Raw genomic sequence first — 20,492 nt, 5'->3', positions numbered from 1 at the left:
TTTGCTATCAAAACATAAACTAGTATATGACAAAGGCTACAAGGCAAAACAATGTTCACAGGACAAAAGGAAAACAAAAACAGACCATTAAGGGCTGTTCTTTAGGTAAAAAAAAAAAGACAAATTGTGACTCTTTTTCAAACAATGAATGGTTTCAGCCGGAGCTTCTTTTCCCAAAAATATCAGTTATTATTTGTTTATAGAACATTTATCACAAATAGATGTTTTCTATGCTGTGAAACCAACACTATTTTAACTCTCCTTTCACCACTGAATGACACAGGACATCATTCCTGCCCGTGTCCATCAGACTGTTTAATTCCACCTTATAACTGCAAAATTATTACACAACAATATTTTTGCACATTTTTTATGCATACTTCTTGAATCATCATATTGATTATATATTGTCTGGTACATATTGCACTGTTAATTACTTGCGTTATCTGCACAGAATCATAACTGATACCATTATAATCTCACTCAAACCCATTGATTTTGTCCACACTGTATACTGTATATTTTTAAACTTTATCTTACTTGTTAATTCTCTATCTTACTTGTTTATTTATTTTATTCTAGTTTGTTTTATTTTTTACCTACTCCGTGTTCTATATATGCACCAAACCACTGAAGCAAATTCCTGGTAATGTGAACCGTGTTTACTTCCATGGGAATAAACATGATTCTGATTCTGATATTGTATAAATTGCTGTTCTAATTGTGCCTTTATAGAGTATTTTAATTTAATATTTAAATTTGGTATACATAATATTTTTTTTCTATTTTTTCTTTTTTGTTGTATAGATAATGTACTTTCTGCGACTTTTTATTATACTTGAATGGAGCAACTGACTAACTAACACACAATAATTTCCCCGTGGGATTAATAAAATATTCTGATTCTGATTATTTATCTCGTATTTGACTCTGATCTGTTGTAATCAGTCATGATCTGACTATGACGTGTGGTGATATTCTGTTTTATTTTCTTTTGTTTGCGGATTCTTTCCATACAGCGCATTTGGAACCTGGTTCTCATTTGATTTTATTGCAGACTGTATCAGTCAGCTGGAGTTCACGTCTCTAATGTGTGTATTAATGGCTGCATGTCAACAGGAGTATTCATTTTAATGAGCCGTGTAGACATGTGGAATATATTCTACCTGTAAATGTAACCACTTGTATCAGAATTCATGCAACTATTACGACACACTGCATTGGTATTTGCCACCATTCTGCTCTGGGGGAACATAAATATAGAAGGCAGCACGTACTTGTGGTGACAGTATACATGCAAAACTTGCAAGGAGAAATTCTAACTGGTACATCAAGTTATTAATAAAACTGTAAGAGGTTTACATCTGTTATTCAAGTATTTTATAAAAAACAAAAAAAGTTAATAATATGAATGAGGAAAAAAACGGTGTAAACACAGTAATATGTAATACACCTCTGATATGTACGCAAAAAAATGCAAAAATTACATTGAAGATACTAACAGTCAAAGGTGTCAAAGTCATTTTACTTCAGGGGTCACATACAGATCAGTAAAATTATAGCATTAAAACCTATAAATAACACCTCCAAATTTTTGTACTTGCAAATTTTACACTTAAAGGTGTGATATTTTGCTTTTTTAAATGGAATTCTTCCTTTTCCTACATTTCCCTGTGGTCTCCATAAACTGTAAATGCTCTGCTTGGGTCTGATTTCTTCATTAATTCATCTCCACAGGTCTATCTTCAACCCTATTTCTGAGTAATGACACCTTCATCATATCAGTGCAGTGTCAGTGATGCAACATACGAAAGACACATGTAGCATGATTCACCTTTAATGTAATCAACCTATGAATATGTATATTTTTAACCTCATGTATGTAAAAATTTCCATAAATTTCCTATTGTTCCTCAGGTTAAACGTTGATGAGCTTCTCTGAAAACAAAAAATGCTTCGAAATATCACTGGTTACTAGACAATTTTCTTAAACATTAATGATTTATGTTTGGTAATCTGACATTAAAAAGAGTGATATTTTGCTTTTTTAAATGGAATTCTTCATTTTCCAACATTTCCCTGTGGTCTACATAAACTGTAAATGCTCTGCTTGGGTCTGAATTCTTCATTAATTCAACTCCACAGGTCCATCTTCAACCCTATTTCTAAGTAATGACACCAGAAAGGTGGTTTGGAGCGCTGGCCCTTTAAATGCACATGGGCCACTTCAGGCCCCGCCCCCTCCAGGTTGTCGGCTGTGCTGCTCTGTCCGGTTCAACTGACAACTGAACATTTGAGGTAATGGGCTCCAAGTTTGGACATATTTTCAGTATGGACTACAACCGCTGCTGCTGACAAACAATTATGGAGAAATACTGGAGAAATGTTGGTCTGAAGTCTGGACCTGATATGTGCAAATGTCGTAACAAAACTAGTTACAGATGTAAGACATTAAGCAGGAATTTAAATCAGTTGTAGAAACCCACTGGATTTTTGCCAGAATGAATATGAAGATCATAAAAATTCAAACTGTATGAACTATTAGGGTTGAAATACACAAATAAATGAACCAAAGACTAATAAAAGTGGGTTTAGACAAAAATGAGCCCTTTAAAACATTAACAGTTGATGGTGTCAAACTAATCTTAGCCCAATTTGATCACAAGTGGATCAGACCAGAAAAAGAAAACCAGAATAACCTGTAAATAATACCACCAACTGAAAAAAAGTTAAATTACATAATGAAAATGAAACATTTACCAACGAGAAAAGCACTCAGAGAGCGCAGACCTCTGCCAAGGCAGATCAGTCCCCCCCCGCCCGATCACCACCAAAATGTAAAAATTTGTTCCTTGTGCCAGTATCAACATTTCCTGAAAATTTCATTTAAATCTGTCCATAACTTTTTGAGTTATCTTTCTAACAGACAGAAAAACAAACAAAAAACCCGACATGTGTTCAGACAAACAGACAGACAAACAATCTACGCCGTTACACTTGGTGGAGGTAACTATTTACAAACCTGAACAAATATGAACAACCTGAAACTTCTCAAGCAAAATAAGGGCAATTTCAACAATATTCTGCCTGTTATTCAATGTTTTGTGTATTTGTAGATCCACTGCACATGTGTAAATGATCAACTGAGGTGGAATGTTTTTCTTCAGCAATTTCAGGTTCTTCACATTTTTTGGTGAAAGGATAATTTATAATTATAACCACATTCATAATGTTTTTTTTGTGCTGAAACAAAGTGAAATATTTGGAGTTGTCATTATCTATAGGTTGCTATGTTATTATTTTCCCGGTCTGACACCATCTGAGATCATATCGGGCTGAAAGTGGAACCTGAACCCACTGAACCTGTGTTATCTTCATTCAGGTTGCAGTTTTTCAAAGCTCTCTCGGGTGTTAATGGAAAGTTTTCTTCAATGCAGCGCAGCGCAGACACACAAACAGGAAATGATTGTTAATACTTAGAGCTAAAGTCTGTCTGGCTCGACACTCTTCGAAGCAAAAGGGTTTAATTTATGCTTGAGCAGCAATGTTCTGTGTGGAGGAAATCTAACACAGAAAGGGAATATATTTTGTGACGAAAGCAGAATATGACGGCGAGTTGTAGCTGTCGGAGCTACTCGAGGCGTACTTCCTCGTATGGCTTTATTTAGCCTGGTGAGCACAGCAAGGCTCTGCTACTGACAGCTTTAGAGCCTGATACCCCATAAAGGTCTGTTAAGGACTATAAAATGACCTGTCACACTGTAATCGCTACAAAATACTATTGTTAGGGTTTTATCGTGATCATACGGTTATAAACATCTGCGGTATGTGTGGATATCTTTAATAAAATCCTAGAAATGAGGAGGAGAAGAGCAGAGATGCAACACTAAACAGCAAAATGGGTCAGGTCATTAACTTCACCCCTATGATTTAACAGAGTTAATATTAAAAACAAACAGTAACCTTACCTTCCACTGCAAAGAGTGAAACCACTGGTCCCGTAAGTAGCTGTTTGCAGCCTGTAGTAACACAAAAAAAAAAGAAAAAACAACAATTTAGTGTATAGGGTGGGGAAGCAAAATTTACAATGAACATTTAGTTGTTTTTTCTCAGCAGGCACTACGTCAATTGTTTTGAAACCAAACATATACTGATGTCATAATCATACCTAACACTATTATCCATACCTTTTCAGAAACTTTTGCCCATATGAGTAATCAGGAAAGCAAACGTCAAAGAGTGTGTGATTTGCTGAATGCACTCGTCACACCAAAGGAGATTTCAAAAATAGTTGGAGTGTCCATAAAGACTGTTTATAATGGAAAGAAGAGAATGACTATGAGCAAAACTATTACGAGAAAGTCTGGAAGATACTATTAAAGAAGAATGGGAGAAGTTGTCACCCCAATATTTGAGGAACACTTGCGCAAGTTTCAGGAAGCGTGTGAAGGCAGTTATTGAGAAAGAAGGAGGACACAGAGAATAAAAACATTTTCTATTATGTACATTTTCTTGTGGCAAATAAATTCTCATGACTTTCAATAAACTAATTGGACATGCACTGTCTTTCAATCCCTGCCTCAAAATATTGTACATTTTGCTTCCCCACCCTGTATGTGGTCACATGTCAAACAGGAAGAAGCAACAGGTAATGATTTCAGCACATTTTAGGATTTTTTTTTTTTGGGGTGATTTCAATCAATGTTTTTCTGATTGTTAAGACACTATGAGACGTAGGAGATGTAGAAAACAAAGATGTAGAAGAAGAAGAACAGGCTTTAAAGGTAGAAGATGATGTAGAAATAGAAGATGCAGAAGAAGAAAAAGAAGATGGCATAGAGGTAAAATTAGATGCAGAAATAAGACAAGTAGAGGACATAGATTTCAGCACATTTTAGGATTTTTTGGTGGTGATTTCAATCAGTTTTTTTCTGATTGTTAGGACACTATGAGATGTATGTAGGAGATGTAGAAAACAAAGATGTAGAAGAAGAAGAACAGGCTTTAGAGGTAGAAGATGATGTAGAAATAGGAGATGTAGAATAGGAAAAAGAAGATGGCGTACAGGTAGAAGGTGTAGAACTAGAAGACAGAAAATAAGTAAGTAGAAATAATAGATGTAGGATATGTAGAAAACAAAGATGTAGAGGAAAAAGAACAGGGTTTAGAGGTAGAAGATGTAGAAGAAGAAAAAGAAGATGGCGTACAGGTAGATGATGTAGAAATAGAAGACAGAAAAGTAGAAATAACAGACATAGGATATGTAGAAAACAAAGATGTAGAAGAAAAAGAACAGGGTTTAGAGGTAGAAGATGATGTAGAAATAGAAGATGTAGAAGAAAAAAAAGAAGATGGTGTAGAGGTAGAAGATGTAGAAATAGAAGACATAGAAAACAAAGAAGTAGAAATAACTGACAGGATACGTAGAAAATGAAGATGTAGAAGAAGAACAGGGTTTAGAGGCAGAAGAAGACAAAGAAGATGGCGTACAGGTAGAAGATGTAGAAATAGAAGACATAGAAAACAAAGAAGTAGCAATAACAGACATGGGATATGTAGGAAACAAAGATGTAGAAGAAGAACAGGGTTTAGAGGCAGAAGATGATGTAGAAATAGAAGATGTAGAAGAAGAAAAAGAAGATTGCGTAGAGACAGAATTAGATGTAGAAACAGAAGACATAGAAAACAAAGACGATGTAGAAGAAGAAGATGGCGTAGAGGTAGAAGAAGATGTAGAACTTGAAGATTTAGAAATACAAGACATAGAAGATGTAGAAAACAAAGAAGACATAAAAGTAGAAGGAGAAGATGGCATAGAGGTAGAATTAGATGTAGAAATAAGAGAAGTAGAGGACATAGATTTCAATACATTTTAGGATTTTTTTGGGGTGATTTCAATCAGTTTTTTTCTGACTGTTAAGACACTATGCATCAAAACCTCACACCAAACCAGGAAACACACCACTCAGCTGTTTTAGAAGAAAATAAGTCTTGAAAAACTGAATATATGCTTGTAATAATGGGGTTTTTGTATCACTACACAACACACAATAAACAAACAAACAAAAAAAACTACACTAGTACACTTCAAGCATAGGAAGCACCAGCTGGAATACATGAAAACCACTGAAGGGTTTTATGATTTTCTGTTTGAAGGGCAGAGGAGATTGGATTGAAGTGTCATCATATATGTAACAAGCATGCAGAGATCTAAGTGTGTAGCACTGAAAAGGAATTTAATACCAGAAAAAGGTTTCTGGGAAATGACGTCATTAGCTTTTAAAAGGATGTTATTCATAAGAAAAATCATTGGAAGAAGATGAAGAAGAGAAAGTAAAAGTAGATGCAGATGTAGAAATAGGAGACGTAGAAGGCAAAGAAAACATAGAAGTAGAAGATGGTGTAGAGGTAGAAGATGTAGAAATAGAAGACATAGAAAACAAAGAAGTAGAAATAACAGACAGGATACGTAGAAAATGAAGATGTAGAAGAAGAACAGGGTTTAGAGGTAGAAGAAGACAAAGAAGATGGCGTACAGGTAGAAGATGTAGAAATAGAAGACATAGAAAACAAAGAAGTAGCAATAACAGACATGGAACATGTAGAAAACAAAGATGTAGAAGAAGAAGAAGAACAGGATTTAGACGCAGAAGATGATATAGAAATAGAAGATGTAGAAGAAGAAAAAGAAGATGGTGTACAGGTAGAAGATGTAGAAATAGTAGACATAGAAGACAAAGAAGTAGAATTAACAGACATGGGATATGTAGAAAACAAAGATGTAGAAGAAGAACAGGGTTTAGAGGCAGAAGATGATGTAGAAATAGAAGATGTAGAAGAAGAAAAAGGAGACGGCGTAGAGCCGGAATTAGATGTAGAAATAGAAGACATAGAAAACAAAGACGATGTAGAAGAAGAAGATGGGGTAGAGGTGGAAGAAGATGTAGAACTTGAAGAAGGTGTAGAAATGCAAGACATAGAAGATGTAGAAAACAAAGAAGACATAAAAGTAGAAGAAGTAGAAGGAGAAGATGGCATAGAGGTAGAATTAGATGTAGAAATAAGAGAAGTAGAGGACATAGATTTCAATACATTTTAGGATTTTTTTGGGGTGATTTCAATCAGTTTTTTTCTGACTGTTAAGACACTATGCATCAAAACCTCACACCAAACCAGGAAACACACCACTCAGCTGTTTTAGAAGAAAATAAGTCCTGAAAAACTGAATATATGCTTGTAACTAGAAGCACTCGGAGAGCGCAGACCTCTGCCAAGGCTGATCAGTGGCCCCCCCCGTGGGCCCCCCCACGCCAAGGAGGTTATGTTTTTGCCAGGGTTTGTCTGTCTGTCTGTCTGTCTGTCTGTCTGTCCGTTAGTGTGCAACATAACGCAAAAAGTTATGGACAGATTTTGATGAAATTTTGTGGTCTGCGCCCCCCCCACCCCGTGGGCCCCCCCACCCCCGATCACCACCAAAATTTAATCATTTCTTCCTTATCCCATTTCCAACAAACCCTGAAAATTTCATCAAAATCTGTCCATAACTTTTTGAGTTATGTTGCACACTAACGGACAGACAAACAGACAAACAAACCCTGGCAAAAACAGAACCTCCTTGGCGGAGGTAATAATGGGGTTTTTGTATCACTACACAACACACAATGAAAAAAAAAAAAAAAAAAAACTACACTAGTACACTTCAAGCATACGAAGCACCAGCTGGAATACATGAAAACCACTGAAGGGTTTTATGATTTTCTGTTTGAAGGGCAGAGGAGATTGGATTGAAGTGTCATCATATATGTAACAAGCATGCAGAGATCTAAGTGTGTAGCACTGAAAAGGAATTTAATACCAGAAAAAGGTTTCTGGGAAATGACGTCATTAGCTTTTAAAAGGATGTTATTCATAAGAAAAATCATTGGAAGAGGATGAAGAAGAGAAAGAAAAAGTAGATGCAGATGTAGAAATAGAAGACGTAGAAGGCAAAGAAGACATAGAAGTAGAAGTAGAAGATGGTGTAGAGGTAGAAGATGTAGAAATAGAAGACATAGAAAACAAAGAAGGCAGAAGTACAAGATGGTGTAGAGGTAAAAGTAAATGTAGAAATAGAAGACAAAGATGTAGCAGAAGAGGAAGATGACATAGAGGGAGAAGAAGACGTAGAAATAGAAGATGTAGAAAACAAAAAAGACGTAGAAGTAGAAGAAGACAGTGTAGAGGTAGAAGATGTAGAAATAGAAGACATAGAAAACAAAGAAGATGGAGAAGAAGAGAAAGATGATGTAGAGGTAGAAGAAGATATAGGTATAGAAATAGAAGATGTAGAAGGCAAAGAAAACATAGAAGTACAAGTAGAAGAAGATGGTGTTGAGGTAGAAGATGCAGACATAGAAGACATAGAAAACGAAGAAGATATAAAAGTAGAAGATGATGGTGTAGAGGTAGAAATAATGTAGAAATAGAAGACATAGAAAACAAAGATGTAGAGGAAGAGGAAGATGGTGTAGAGGTAGAAGAAGATGTAGAAATAGAAGACGTAGAAGGCAAAGAAGACATAGAAGTAGAAGAAGATGGTGTAGAGGAAGAAGATGTAGAAACAGAAGACACAGAAAACAAAGAAGATACAGAAGAACAGGAAGATGATGTAGAGGTAGAAGAAGATGTAGAAATGGAAGATGTAGAAAACAAAGAAGATGTAGAAGAACCAGAAGATAATGTAGAGGTAGAAATAATGTAGAAATAGAAGACAGAGAAAACAAAGAAGACAAAAAAGTAGCAGTAGAAGAAGATGGTGTAGAGGTAGAAGATGTAGAAATAGAAGACATAGAAAACAAAGAACATGTAGAAGAAGAGGAAGATGATGTAGAGGTAGGTCGGGTTTGATTCTAGTTTTAAGGAAATCTAGCCATGAAACAAAAAACTCCACTGGTAAATTTTCTTTTTTCACAGTGTTCATTTGTACTCTGAGCAGTACACATTATCAGTTCAACTGAAGAGGGAAAAATCTTTTTTTTTTTTCCCATGAAATGTTCTCAAAAATTAAAAAAAAAAAAAAGTACAGAACATGAAAAAAAGACATTTGTGCCAGAAACTCTTGGAACAGACTGTTATTGTGCTACACCCTCTGACGCATTTTGATAATAGCAGATGTGAAAAGTACAAATACTTACAATACTTAATTGGACTTCATCTATTTAAACATTTTACTGAAACTTCCTGTAAATACTGGACTTTCTTCTCCTTACATATTTCAGTTTTTATGCATTTGAGCGGAAATGATCATTTTTATGTGGCAGCTTTCCTCACTTTTGCAGTAACAAGACTGATTTCAACCAAAATACATGGAATGATAAAATATAGAAAAGATGATCATGTAGCGTAACCATCAGTGAAAATCACACACAGTAAAAGCAACAAGATGATGTCAAAATCACAAAAAAAGACATGAAAACTACATAATTAGAGGAAAAAAGTAAAGATATTAACTCTATGTTCTATTATTCCATCAGTCACCTTCGATAATGTGCAATAATCCTGTATAATGTCAATTATGCACAATAAATCATGTAATAATGCTCTGTTCTTGCAATAACAATGCAATATTTATTCAATATTAGTCAAAACATAAATGCACTATTTTTTATAGACTTTCATAAATATACACACCGTTAATATTGCTAATATTAATATAGATGAACACTGTTAATACTGTTTTAATACTGCTAATATAATAAATATTGTGTGTATCTATATTTTATGTCTACTTTTTATTCTATTCTTATTAGACTTTTTGTTAAATTTTATTTTCTATTTTCCTTTTTTGTCATTTTATATTTGCTCTATTCTTATATTCGGACGTACTGGTTATCTATATCATAATACTGGAAGGTGTGTGTGTGTGTGTGTGTGTGTATCTGCACGGTTCTGAGAAACTGAGATGTTTTTATCTGTCCAATTTGGTTCCTACAGTTGAGGAATAGTCCCATCTCTACATTAGATACCTTGGCAAGTTGATAGGACTGATATTTTGGGAGATATTAGTCATTTTGGAATACAACAGCCTTATAATCATGTAGCTCGGTTCACCAGAAGCACAGTACCACGCTGCATGATGGGAAATAAAGTTAAAAACGGCAACGACGCATTTACTAACTTTAATCCCTAGATATCCATATTAATATGACCCGTAGTTCCCCATGGGTCAATGCGGTAGTTTATTCATACTGTTGCACTGACTGGAGTAGCACTCCTGATTTCAGTGTATGCACAATAACAATAAAGGATATTCTATTCTATTCTATTCTATTCTATTCATTTGTTTAATAGGATCCCTGTTCGCTCCGACTGTAGTGGTTGCTTGTTATCCAGGGGTCTAGAATGAAAAGACTAAAATTCAAATACACTACATATACATGCAAAAAACATACAATTACAGATTGAATTTCATGCAGAGACTTGACATAAGGCATATATAAAGGGTCATACAATATTATTCTATTCTATTCTTATTTTATTTGTTGATTTATTTATTTATTTATTTATTTATTTATTTCGAACATGCAAAGAAACTAAATAAAAAATGAAGCCAATTAAGATAAAAACAAAATAACATTTATATGAACAGAATCTATCTCCAAGTACGTGCAAGTCTGAATTTTGCGTGGATCGAAAAGGAGTAGGACCAAGTATAAACTTATTTAATCCAACCCCTCAAGTGCTTTTACACCTTTATCACTAACTTAATACAACAATCAAACAATACATTTTTCCTCATTTTAGCATTCAACCACAACAAATACATAATGCAGTAATTGAATTATACACAACAATATGATCATGGCAGTACAGTCATACAAACAGACTCAACAATTCAACAATTTTCTTCAGTAATTACAGCATATACACCATATTAATAAAACAGGAAGCTCAGTTTGCTTTCTACAAAAATAGAAACTACAAATGACCTTCAAAGTCAGAGTTTTCACTTTATTAGGACATTCTGTTCTTCTACCGGAGTAAAAAATAAATGTTTGGCCTTTTCTACATCAATACTAAGTACTAAAAGAACTAGTGTAGGAGTAACTTAAAGGCACTGAACTTGTAAATTTTTTTTGTATGGACTGAAAAAAAAAAAAACTCTGATGGCATTACCAGGCATGTGCATGTAAGGAGCTATCTGTAGAATAATAACACAGTTTAAAGTAAAACGATGTAGGTGTTTCCATTAGAGCCGTCTGTGAGCACAGTCTCCTACAGCTTTAAAAGGCTCTTTAAAACGGGGGGAAACTCTTGACAGGAAGTGGCTTGGCCCAAAACCACAAGCGAATAAGAAGCAAGTTTTTGAGAGTCAACACTTGTGTGACAGGTGGTTCAAAGGACAATGAAACGCTTCGGTATATGAGTCAAAACTTTACTTTAAACTCATCTGTTCCAACATCATTTGTTCTGTTCGTAATTGTTCTGCACATTATAATTAAACATGGTTTTCAGAAACAAGCTGGAAACATTAAGGTGAATATTTAAAGCAAAGGTGTCAAACTCATTTAAGTTAAGGTTCCATATTCAGACCAGTGGGATCTAATATAAAGCCAGAAACTAAATGATTTAACAGTATCAGGCATTAGAGTATAGATATGTTTAGACTAGGAAGCTTATTATTGTTTTTTTTGTTTTTTTTTTCAAATTATACATTTACACAAACATGTACCCATACACAGGGAACTACACAGACACAACATATACAAACAAACCATACAACAAACATACCAAACCCCTCCCAAAAAAGAGACGAAAAAAAAAAAAAGCAACAAGATAAATAACGTTATCAACTCAGCCCTGAATATTGTAAAGAGGAGTTGATAATGTTTATTATGGTTTTTAATTATTTAAGGAGAAAGGGTGGGAGTTTATAAGTTATACTTCTTCTCACTCCTTTTCAAATATGTATTATATGTCTTACGTTTAAATGTTTTGTTTGTTTATTTATTTTTCTTCTCTTTTGACATTCATATTCAAAAAAAAATACACCAATCAGTCAATCAATCAATCTAAACTGGGTCGGATCAGTAAAATAATAACAGTGAAGAAAGTAAATCCACAAAATATCCTGTAAAAAAAAAATTGTGAATGACGTGGACCTGACATTTCTTTACAAAAATAAGTGCAATTTAAACGATATTATGTCAGTTTATAATTTACACATGTACAATAACTTACAGATCACAGTGGATCTACAAATACACAAAACATACAATAACAGACAGAATATTGGTTAAAAAAAAAAATCACTAAAATAATAACAATAATCTATAACTAATGACAACTCCAAATTTTTCTCTTGTTTTAGTGCAAAAAGTGGCATTAAATTATGAAAATATTTACATTTACAATCTATCCAAACAAAAAAGATGTGAATAAGCTGCAAAAACTGAAATTTCTTAAGAAAAATAAGTGCAATTTTAACAATATTATGCCTCAACTTATCTTTTATGCATGTGCATTACAGATCAGATCTATACAAATACACAAAACATTTAGTAACAGGCAGAATATTGTTAAAATTGCACCTAATTCTCTTTAGACATTTCAGGTTGTTCATATTTGTTCAGGTTATTCACATATTATTGTAAAAGAATAGTTTGTTAATGTAAGTATTTTCATAATTTAATGTTATTTTTTAGCACTAAAACTAAGGAAAATTTGGGAGTTGTCATTATTAATAGGCATAATGTAATTTTTTTCACATTAAACAAAGAAGGAAATTTTATAGGTTATTATGGAATTAATATCCTACCCCCCAAAGGAGAGGCAAGGGGCATTGTTTTTGGTTCGGTTTGTATGTTTGTTTGTTTGTTTATTTGTATGTTTCTTAACACTCTAGCAGCAAAACTATAAAGCAAATTGGGTTTATAGATTGCCAGTGACCCAGAATAGATGTCATTACATTTTGGGAAAAGTAGGCCAAAGTTGCAATTTTTTTTTTTGAATTTTTAAAATCTTTTTTTTTTCCTCCATTTACTTATAATGGGTGAAATTTCAAATGTCTGTAGCAGCAAAATTATTGGTTGAATTCATACTAAATTTGGTTTATGGGATTGCTAGTGATGCAGAATAGATGTCATTTCATTTTGGGAAAAGTAGGTCAAAGTTTAAATTTTTTAGGAATTTTTAAACTCTTTTTTCTTCTCTCATTTACTTATAATGGGCGAAATTTCACATATGAATAAAAACATCAATTTTGGTTCAAACTACTTCAAACTTAGCACACATATAGAGGCAAATGATGTGATGACATCAGCTGGATCGATGCCAAAATAAGCTACAATATTTGTGAGGGACGGGGTTTGTTGTGCCTGGCACCACTTGTTTGTTATGTTTTGTTTATTGTTCACTTTATTTAATTGTGTATTTTAGATTTTCAGATCTCAGATTTAGTGATTTATACCGAACATGCAATGAAATTTAACATATATGTGAACAAGTAAAACAGAAATAAAAATACAAAAATCAACAATCAAGACAATCACAGGAAGAAAAACAGCACAGTAGTTTCATTTACACGCCTGAAAAGAGGTGGGAAAAAGTGTAACTTAAATTTTTATTGTGTATTCATTTTGTGTAGCCTTGATTTACTTTATATTGGTCTGAATGTGGATCCTGAACTAAAATGATTTTGACACCACTGATTGTTAATATCTTCAGTGTCGTAAATTCATCCCACGGGCCAGATGTTTGACACCACTGACTTAAAGTGAGTGTGTCGTAACGTGTTGTAAACGGGACGACAGCTGTAGCGACCAAAGCCCAACATTCTTTCTTCAAAACAAAGAACCCCAGAGCTGAAATAAGGCCGTCTTTCTTCCCATCTGCTTCCTGTGTGTTTGCACTTTTTACTATCCCAGTCCCAGTGTTTGTTAACAGTAAAATAACTGATCACGAACAAAACAAAGTGGAATGACTTTAAGGTCAGACCAGTGTAGGTGTGGTGTGTGTTTAGAGAAAGAAATGATGCATGTTATAGTCAAAGTAGGAGGAACACAGTGTTCTTGCACAGTATGTACTGTTCATAATGAGATAGTGGATACAAGTTCTTTTTGTGACGTACGAGCGCGATGGAGCTTCTCCTGTTTTCGGTCATTTCATCAAATCACGACATCAGCTGAAAGGACTCGACACCAAGCGTTAAAAGAGCAGTAGCAAAGATTGTCCTCACTCCTGTTGTGTGAAAACACACTACGCTCACTGTTAAAGGCTCCGACGCAGAATCACATGTGGATTCTCTTTAGAAAACTGAAAACACCTGTGGACGTGTGGACCGATGCAGGTGGGAATCAGCAATGATGATGATGATGATGATGATGATGAGGACCATGATGATGATGATGGTGATGTCTAGGAAACCACAGCACAGAGCCAAACAAGACATGATAATCCCACAGTGATGTAATTCTACTTATCGGGGTCTTTTTTTTTTTGTTATGATACATGACTAAGAAACACAATGCAGTTCTGCTGAGCAATCAGATCTAATATGTTGGAGGAAGAAGAAGAAGAGAGAAGAAGACAAAAAAGACAAAGAAGATTTTAGTTACCTGCAGATAAGACATTACGTCCAATCTGCAAGAATTATTAAACAGTCAAACAAACAACAGCTCAGACATGTATTTAACATGTCTGAGCTGTTGTTTGACTGTTTTATACTGTTTAAAAATATAAATCAAATATTTAAAGAAAGAAGACAGAAGAAGAAGAAGACGAAGAATGTTTATTACTTGTCAGTATATTTTACATATGAATGTGCAGGGAATGTGGTTCAGGGAATCGAACCAGCAACCAACCCTTCAGTTAGGATTAAAGAAACAACAGTAGCACAGTAAGGTAAAAATTTCATTATTAGTCTATTTCTTATGTAAATATGTATATAACATATAGTTTTATTACTATTATGATTTTTTGGTATTATTTGTTAGTTTCTTGCACTTAATCCTGTTGCTGCCTTAATCACTGAATTTCCTGTTAATGGATCAATAAAGGTTCTTATCTTATCCTATTTGACCCCATGACCCTCATTAGGACTACGCAGTTCAGAAAAGCAGAACAATTCTGGATTCTATGCTTCCCATGTGGCTAGAACACAACCTGAACCACACCCGTCAAACATGGATAAGATGTAACCTTTACCCCAACCTTTACACCAGTCGCTGGTGACCTTGTGGATGCAAACACAGAAGCTTCTTTAGCTCATCTTGCTATCTCAATGACTAAACATCTAAAACGTTAAGTCATCTATGACATGTACTAATTTAACCCATAAAGACCCAGCACCATTTACGTGGCAGTTCCAAAATAGTTTTTTCTCTATATTTAACTTTTCTTAAGTGATTTATCACCAATTTTTATTATAATGTCCTCTGCATTTTTGTAGTTTTTCAGTGAGAATCATGTATTTTCCTATATGTAATTCACTGATCATGTAGATGTTCATAGACACTCAGATTAAAGTTGAGGATTATTATATCAGAAGCAGAGAAAACTGAAGAAAAAGTTACTTTTTCAGCAAAGATATCAATTAGTGAACGTAAAAACTTGCATTTTCATCCACTGTCATTGATCCAACTCCGTGGGTTTTACTAGTGAATCAATGTTGTAGAAGATGACAGTGTTTCCATGGTAACTACGGAGCCTCTGAACGTCCAAATGGGTCATATCTGATGACCATGAAAAGATGAAGAACTGTATTTTACACCAATTATTTACATGTATTGATAGGATTAGTGGATCTAAGGTTATTAAACATTTGTATCAGTAGATGGTTTTGGACGACGGTGGAGGTTTGGGTCTTTATGGGTTAAATTATCCTCCAACTATTCTGACTATTGACTAATCTGAAAACAACCACATGAAAAATTAGTGGCTGGAAACAGTAAAAAGCACATATTACATTAGATTTCACGCCATATTTCAGAACAACAGAAGGTAATATCGTTGATATCTGCAGGAATTGGACCAAATTTGACAATTAAAGGCTTTGGGAATTATTAAACAACATTGATTTTTCACTGTTTTTTAGACCACATAATAATGATAAACTGAGAAAGTAATCAACAAAAATCAACAAAATAATCTACAAATACATAAAGTTTAATGGATCAACAGGTATTAAACAGTTTAGATTCGCAGATAGTTGTGGTCGTCAGTCGCTGTTTGGGTCTTTATGGGTTAACTGAAGTTCCCCTACACTGCTTCACTGTGGCATAGCTTGTGTAGAAGCACAGAGCCTCCGTCTGACATTAGCAAACATAAACTGAGGAGGTTGGTATACACAGTCGATCCCCGACACCCATAATGGGCTCAAATGTGTATCAGAGGTAATGGAGCTAATGGGTAACAGTACTAAATATACTCACTGACCTGCTCTGGTTAAAGTATAGATTATTTTCTTTGGAGTTCAGCAGTTTGAGGTGTAACCACGCAGCCTGATCTTGTTCAGTTTTTACCACATTATTTGTTTTATCACAGAAAATTTATGACAAGTGGAATTTGACAAAAAACCTACTAAAAACGCATCCCAACATGGAACAATGAGGACCGGTCTAATCGCTGAAGCAGCTGATCATAGCCAGGTCCGGTCAGTTATCAGTGAGTGCTTCACTTTGTCCCCTGATATTTAAGACAAGTGGATTTGGATGTTTTATATGTGGGTCATGGTAGTAGATACACAGACTTCACCAAAGCTTAGCATTTAGTAAAGAGCTGATCCCAGTTTACTCTGGCATTTATACGCAGAAATCACATGTGTATGTGTTATTTATACTGATCCTGCATCTGACAAAGGCTAGAATGATGAACGCTCAAATATGGGATCATTCACTAAACCCAGACATGCATTATATTGGTCTTCTCTGCCTTTTTGACTTGTGATGCCTTAAAAATAAACTCTTTGACCTCTCAGGAATGCTACATTGATATTATAGTCACATATATTTGCTTTTAAATCCAGGTCTTTTTGGGGATGATTGTAGAATCACATGAAAACAAACCAGAATTCTGCTAACATTCATATTTTTACTTACTCTTATTTTATTTCATTTTATTGGTTTATTTAATAGGGACCATGCACATTTATGGACATTGCTGTATAAAAAATATACACCCATGTAAATATGCCAGAATTAGTAAAAATAACTACTTTTCATCTGCAGTCCCAAGGCAGGTGACAGAAACAAGACATAAAACAGCCAACATTAGTACATCACTTGTTTGCTATAAGTAAAAAATAATAATAATAAAATAAAATTAAAAAAATACAAATAATGATGACATAGGCATCATCAAAACAAACAAACAAACACACAAACAAACAAATAAACTAGAAAAGCCCCTCCCCCCACACCACCATCACCACCAAAATTTAATCATTTGTTCCTTGTGCCGTAATCAACATTTCCTGAAAATTTCATCAAAATCCGTCCATAACTTTTTGAGTTATTTTGTTAACAGACAAACCCCGATGAAAACATTACCTCTACCGTTACACTTGGCGGAGGTAAAAAAACAAATAGGCATAGTACGATCACAGGGGCATCAGCCTACATTCACCTCTCTTATATATACTCTTATAAATGTATACAGTGTTTTCCGTTAAAATGCTCTACCACCATGTATAGTATGAAATGTTTTCTACCATCTCCCAACACACAATTAAAAACCTCGTGGCTAATGGCTGCAGCTTAAGGCCAAATGCTTCTATAACATTAGCTAAAAGCTTTGAGAAAAATAATTATTGTGGCTTCTTATCTGAGTTTCATAAAAACATCTGGGGTAAGCAGTTTCCACCAAACAAACTGGGTACACACTAACAGACAGCTGAGGTGAACCTAACTTTAAGTCTAGATAGATAGATAAATAGATAGATTTACTTAATTAATCCCCTAGCGGAAATTCAGAATACAAAATGCGGTCACCGCTCCACAAACACAGCCATACCACATCAACACTCAATAAATAAATAAATTGCAGAGTATAAGTAGCTGTGAATAACTTAGATTAAAAAGAAGTAGACTTAAAAGACAAGATGTGTTTTCTACCTATCACATAAAAACATAAAAGCACAAAAGCATAAAAACATAAAATCACAGAAACCCACCCGAGGACAGAAGTGTTCCTGAGCTTCAACATCCTATACACCCCCACCCAGCTGCTCCTCCTCCCAACTCTATGACTCCATGAGTCAATTCCAGCTCAAAACACAGAGTTAAAAACTTTGTAGCTAATGGTAGCTACTGATAAAATCAGAACAAAACTTAAACCTGAGCAGCTTTAAGTTACATGGTCTTGATTTGCATCTGTATAATTGAGTTTGATAACTGTAGCAGAACTCTTTCCACCATGAAACATTGACGCTAACTGCTAACCAACATCATAAATACCAAACCATAACTTATACTCATCAAGACGCCCTTTCTACTGAGTCCTATGGGATGCAACTTCAGAAAAATATGAATGAAGGACAATGGTGAGGGATTCTGGATGAATTGTGTCACATATGACCTGGGAGATGTAACTTTACAAGTCAAGAAATTCCCAGTTTATGTGAATTAACGTCTGTTTAATAAGCCTCTATTTTAGCTCAATGGACTGCACCTGTCATTGTATACATGTCCCAAACACCAAAACACCTGTTACCTTGACATATTTCCCCTCATTGTTTCAGAATGAACATGAAAAAGTATGAAAAGAGGTGAAAATCACTGTAAGTATGGTCATGTTGATGCTGCAGAAACAGATCACAGAGACAAACAGTTTCAATGACGATGGTGATAGTGCCTTTTGTGTGTAGTCTTTTCTGTTTGCGTATTTTCACAGTCTGATGCTTCAGTGGTTTTACAACAAACTGTGACTTTCTTAACTTCAACAAAAGAAAAATCACTCTTGTCTGACTGTATGTATGTATAATACAATTTTTTTTTCCTGAAACAAGGTCCCATGGGACACTAGTAGAAGGGGAAACTCCACCTTTCTTTACCTCCAATGTTCTAATGAAGGTCTAAATAATGTTAGCCTCCTAGCATAATTGCCAAAGTTATATTTTAAAGGAGTGATATTTTGCTCTTTTTTTTTTTTTTTTTTTTTTAATGGAATTATGAATTTTAAAACACTTCCCTGTGGTCTCCATAAACTGTAAATCCTCTGCTTGGGTCTGAACTCTTCATTAATTCAACTCCACAGGTCCATCTTCAACCCTATTTCTGAGTAATGACACCAGAAAGGTGGTTTGGAGCGCTGGCCCTTTAAATGCAAATGAGCTACTTCTGTCCCATTCAACCAACAGCTGAACATTTTAGGTAATGGGCTCCAAGTTTGGACATATTTTCAGTATGAACTACAACTGCTGCTGCTGATAAACAATTATGTCATACTCAGAGAAATGTTCGACGGAAGTCTAGACCCTTATATGTGCAAATGTCGTGACGTAACTAGTTACAGACGTAACAAATTCAGCAGGAATTCAAACAGGTTGTAGAAATCCACTGGATTTTTTCCCAAATGAATATAAAGATAGTTTTGCAGCAGCTGGAGGGTTCAAATTCAAACTGGATGAACTATTTGGGTCCAAATACACAAAGAAATTAACCAAAGACTAATAAAAGTGGGTTTAGATAAATATGACCCCTTTAAGGTTTTTAGAAAAAGAAGAAAAACTATTTTTTGGCAAACATGCCAAGAACTTTTTATTTATACCGTAATAGAAAGTTTGACCACATGTGTGAAAAACGTTTGCAAAAAAAAAAAAAAGAAAGAAAGGCGGGTTAACAGTTTACTGACATGTAACAGAAAAGTGGTGTTCAATTTATCCGCTAGTTTGTTCTGAAAGTACCAAAAGTAATTCACAAAGCACTAAAGACTTTTATTTTACAGACCACTGTAAGATTAAAAAAAATAAGGAACATTTGTGTTGTTGTTATATAAAATGTGCAGATTTTCTCAACACATGCTATGAAATAATACATTGAAATACACACAACATAACACAGATACTAAACTGGCTGCAGTAATGAACTTCCGCAGCCACTGCCACTGGAAACAGCATGACTTTAAACATCATAGAATCATTGCATATCAGTTATTGATCGTTCAGTTATTGGATATTACCTGCAGCAGGACGGTGCCACCTGGGAAACTGAGCTGGACGCAGTACTTGGGAGCGTTGTCCCACGACAGGAGCTGCAGGTCTTCTATAGAGCTGTAGGACAATGACGTCTCCATGTAACCGGTGGGCTGGAGGGCAGAGAGGAAGCAAGATCATATTAGTCCAACATTTACTGTACATACTGGATATTTAAACAGTGCTGCAGGAGAAAGTGGCAATTATTTTTACTGGCAGTCAGCTGGAAAGACAAAAAGAAATCTATCCTGAGCTAACCTGCCCTGGGTAAACACAAGGTCAAACAAAACCTCCAAATGCAGCAGAACAGCAAACGCTGTTATAC

The 20,492-nt window shown here is 34.7% G+C and overlaps 1 protein-coding gene across 3 annotated transcripts in view; it reads right to left on the bottom strand.

Moving 5' to 3' along the window:
* Positions 1-20,492, bottom strand: part of cmip (c-Maf inducing protein) — a 92,813-nt gene that overhangs the window by 31,062 nt on the left and 41,259 nt on the right. For all 3 annotated transcript variants that reach the window (XM_030135572.1, XM_030135569.1, XM_030135570.1), the window contains 2 exons: positions 20,155-20,280; positions 3,969-4,019 (listed from right to left, as the gene is read on the bottom strand). In XM_030135572.1, the coding sequence (XP_029991432.1) occupies positions 3,969-4,019; positions 20,155-20,280 (177 nt within the window). The remainder of the gene's footprint in view (positions 1-3,968; positions 4,020-20,154; positions 20,281-20,492) is intronic.

This window comes from Sphaeramia orbicularis, chromosome 6 (genome assembly GCF_902148855.1).
Source record: "Sphaeramia orbicularis chromosome 6, fSphaOr1.1, whole genome shotgun sequence".
NCBI classification, from domain to species: domain Eukaryota; kingdom Metazoa; phylum Chordata; class Actinopteri; order Kurtiformes; family Apogonidae; genus Sphaeramia; species Sphaeramia orbicularis.
The sequence above is the reverse complement of the archived record's forward strand: the minus strand, read 5'-3'. Positions and strand labels throughout refer to the sequence as shown.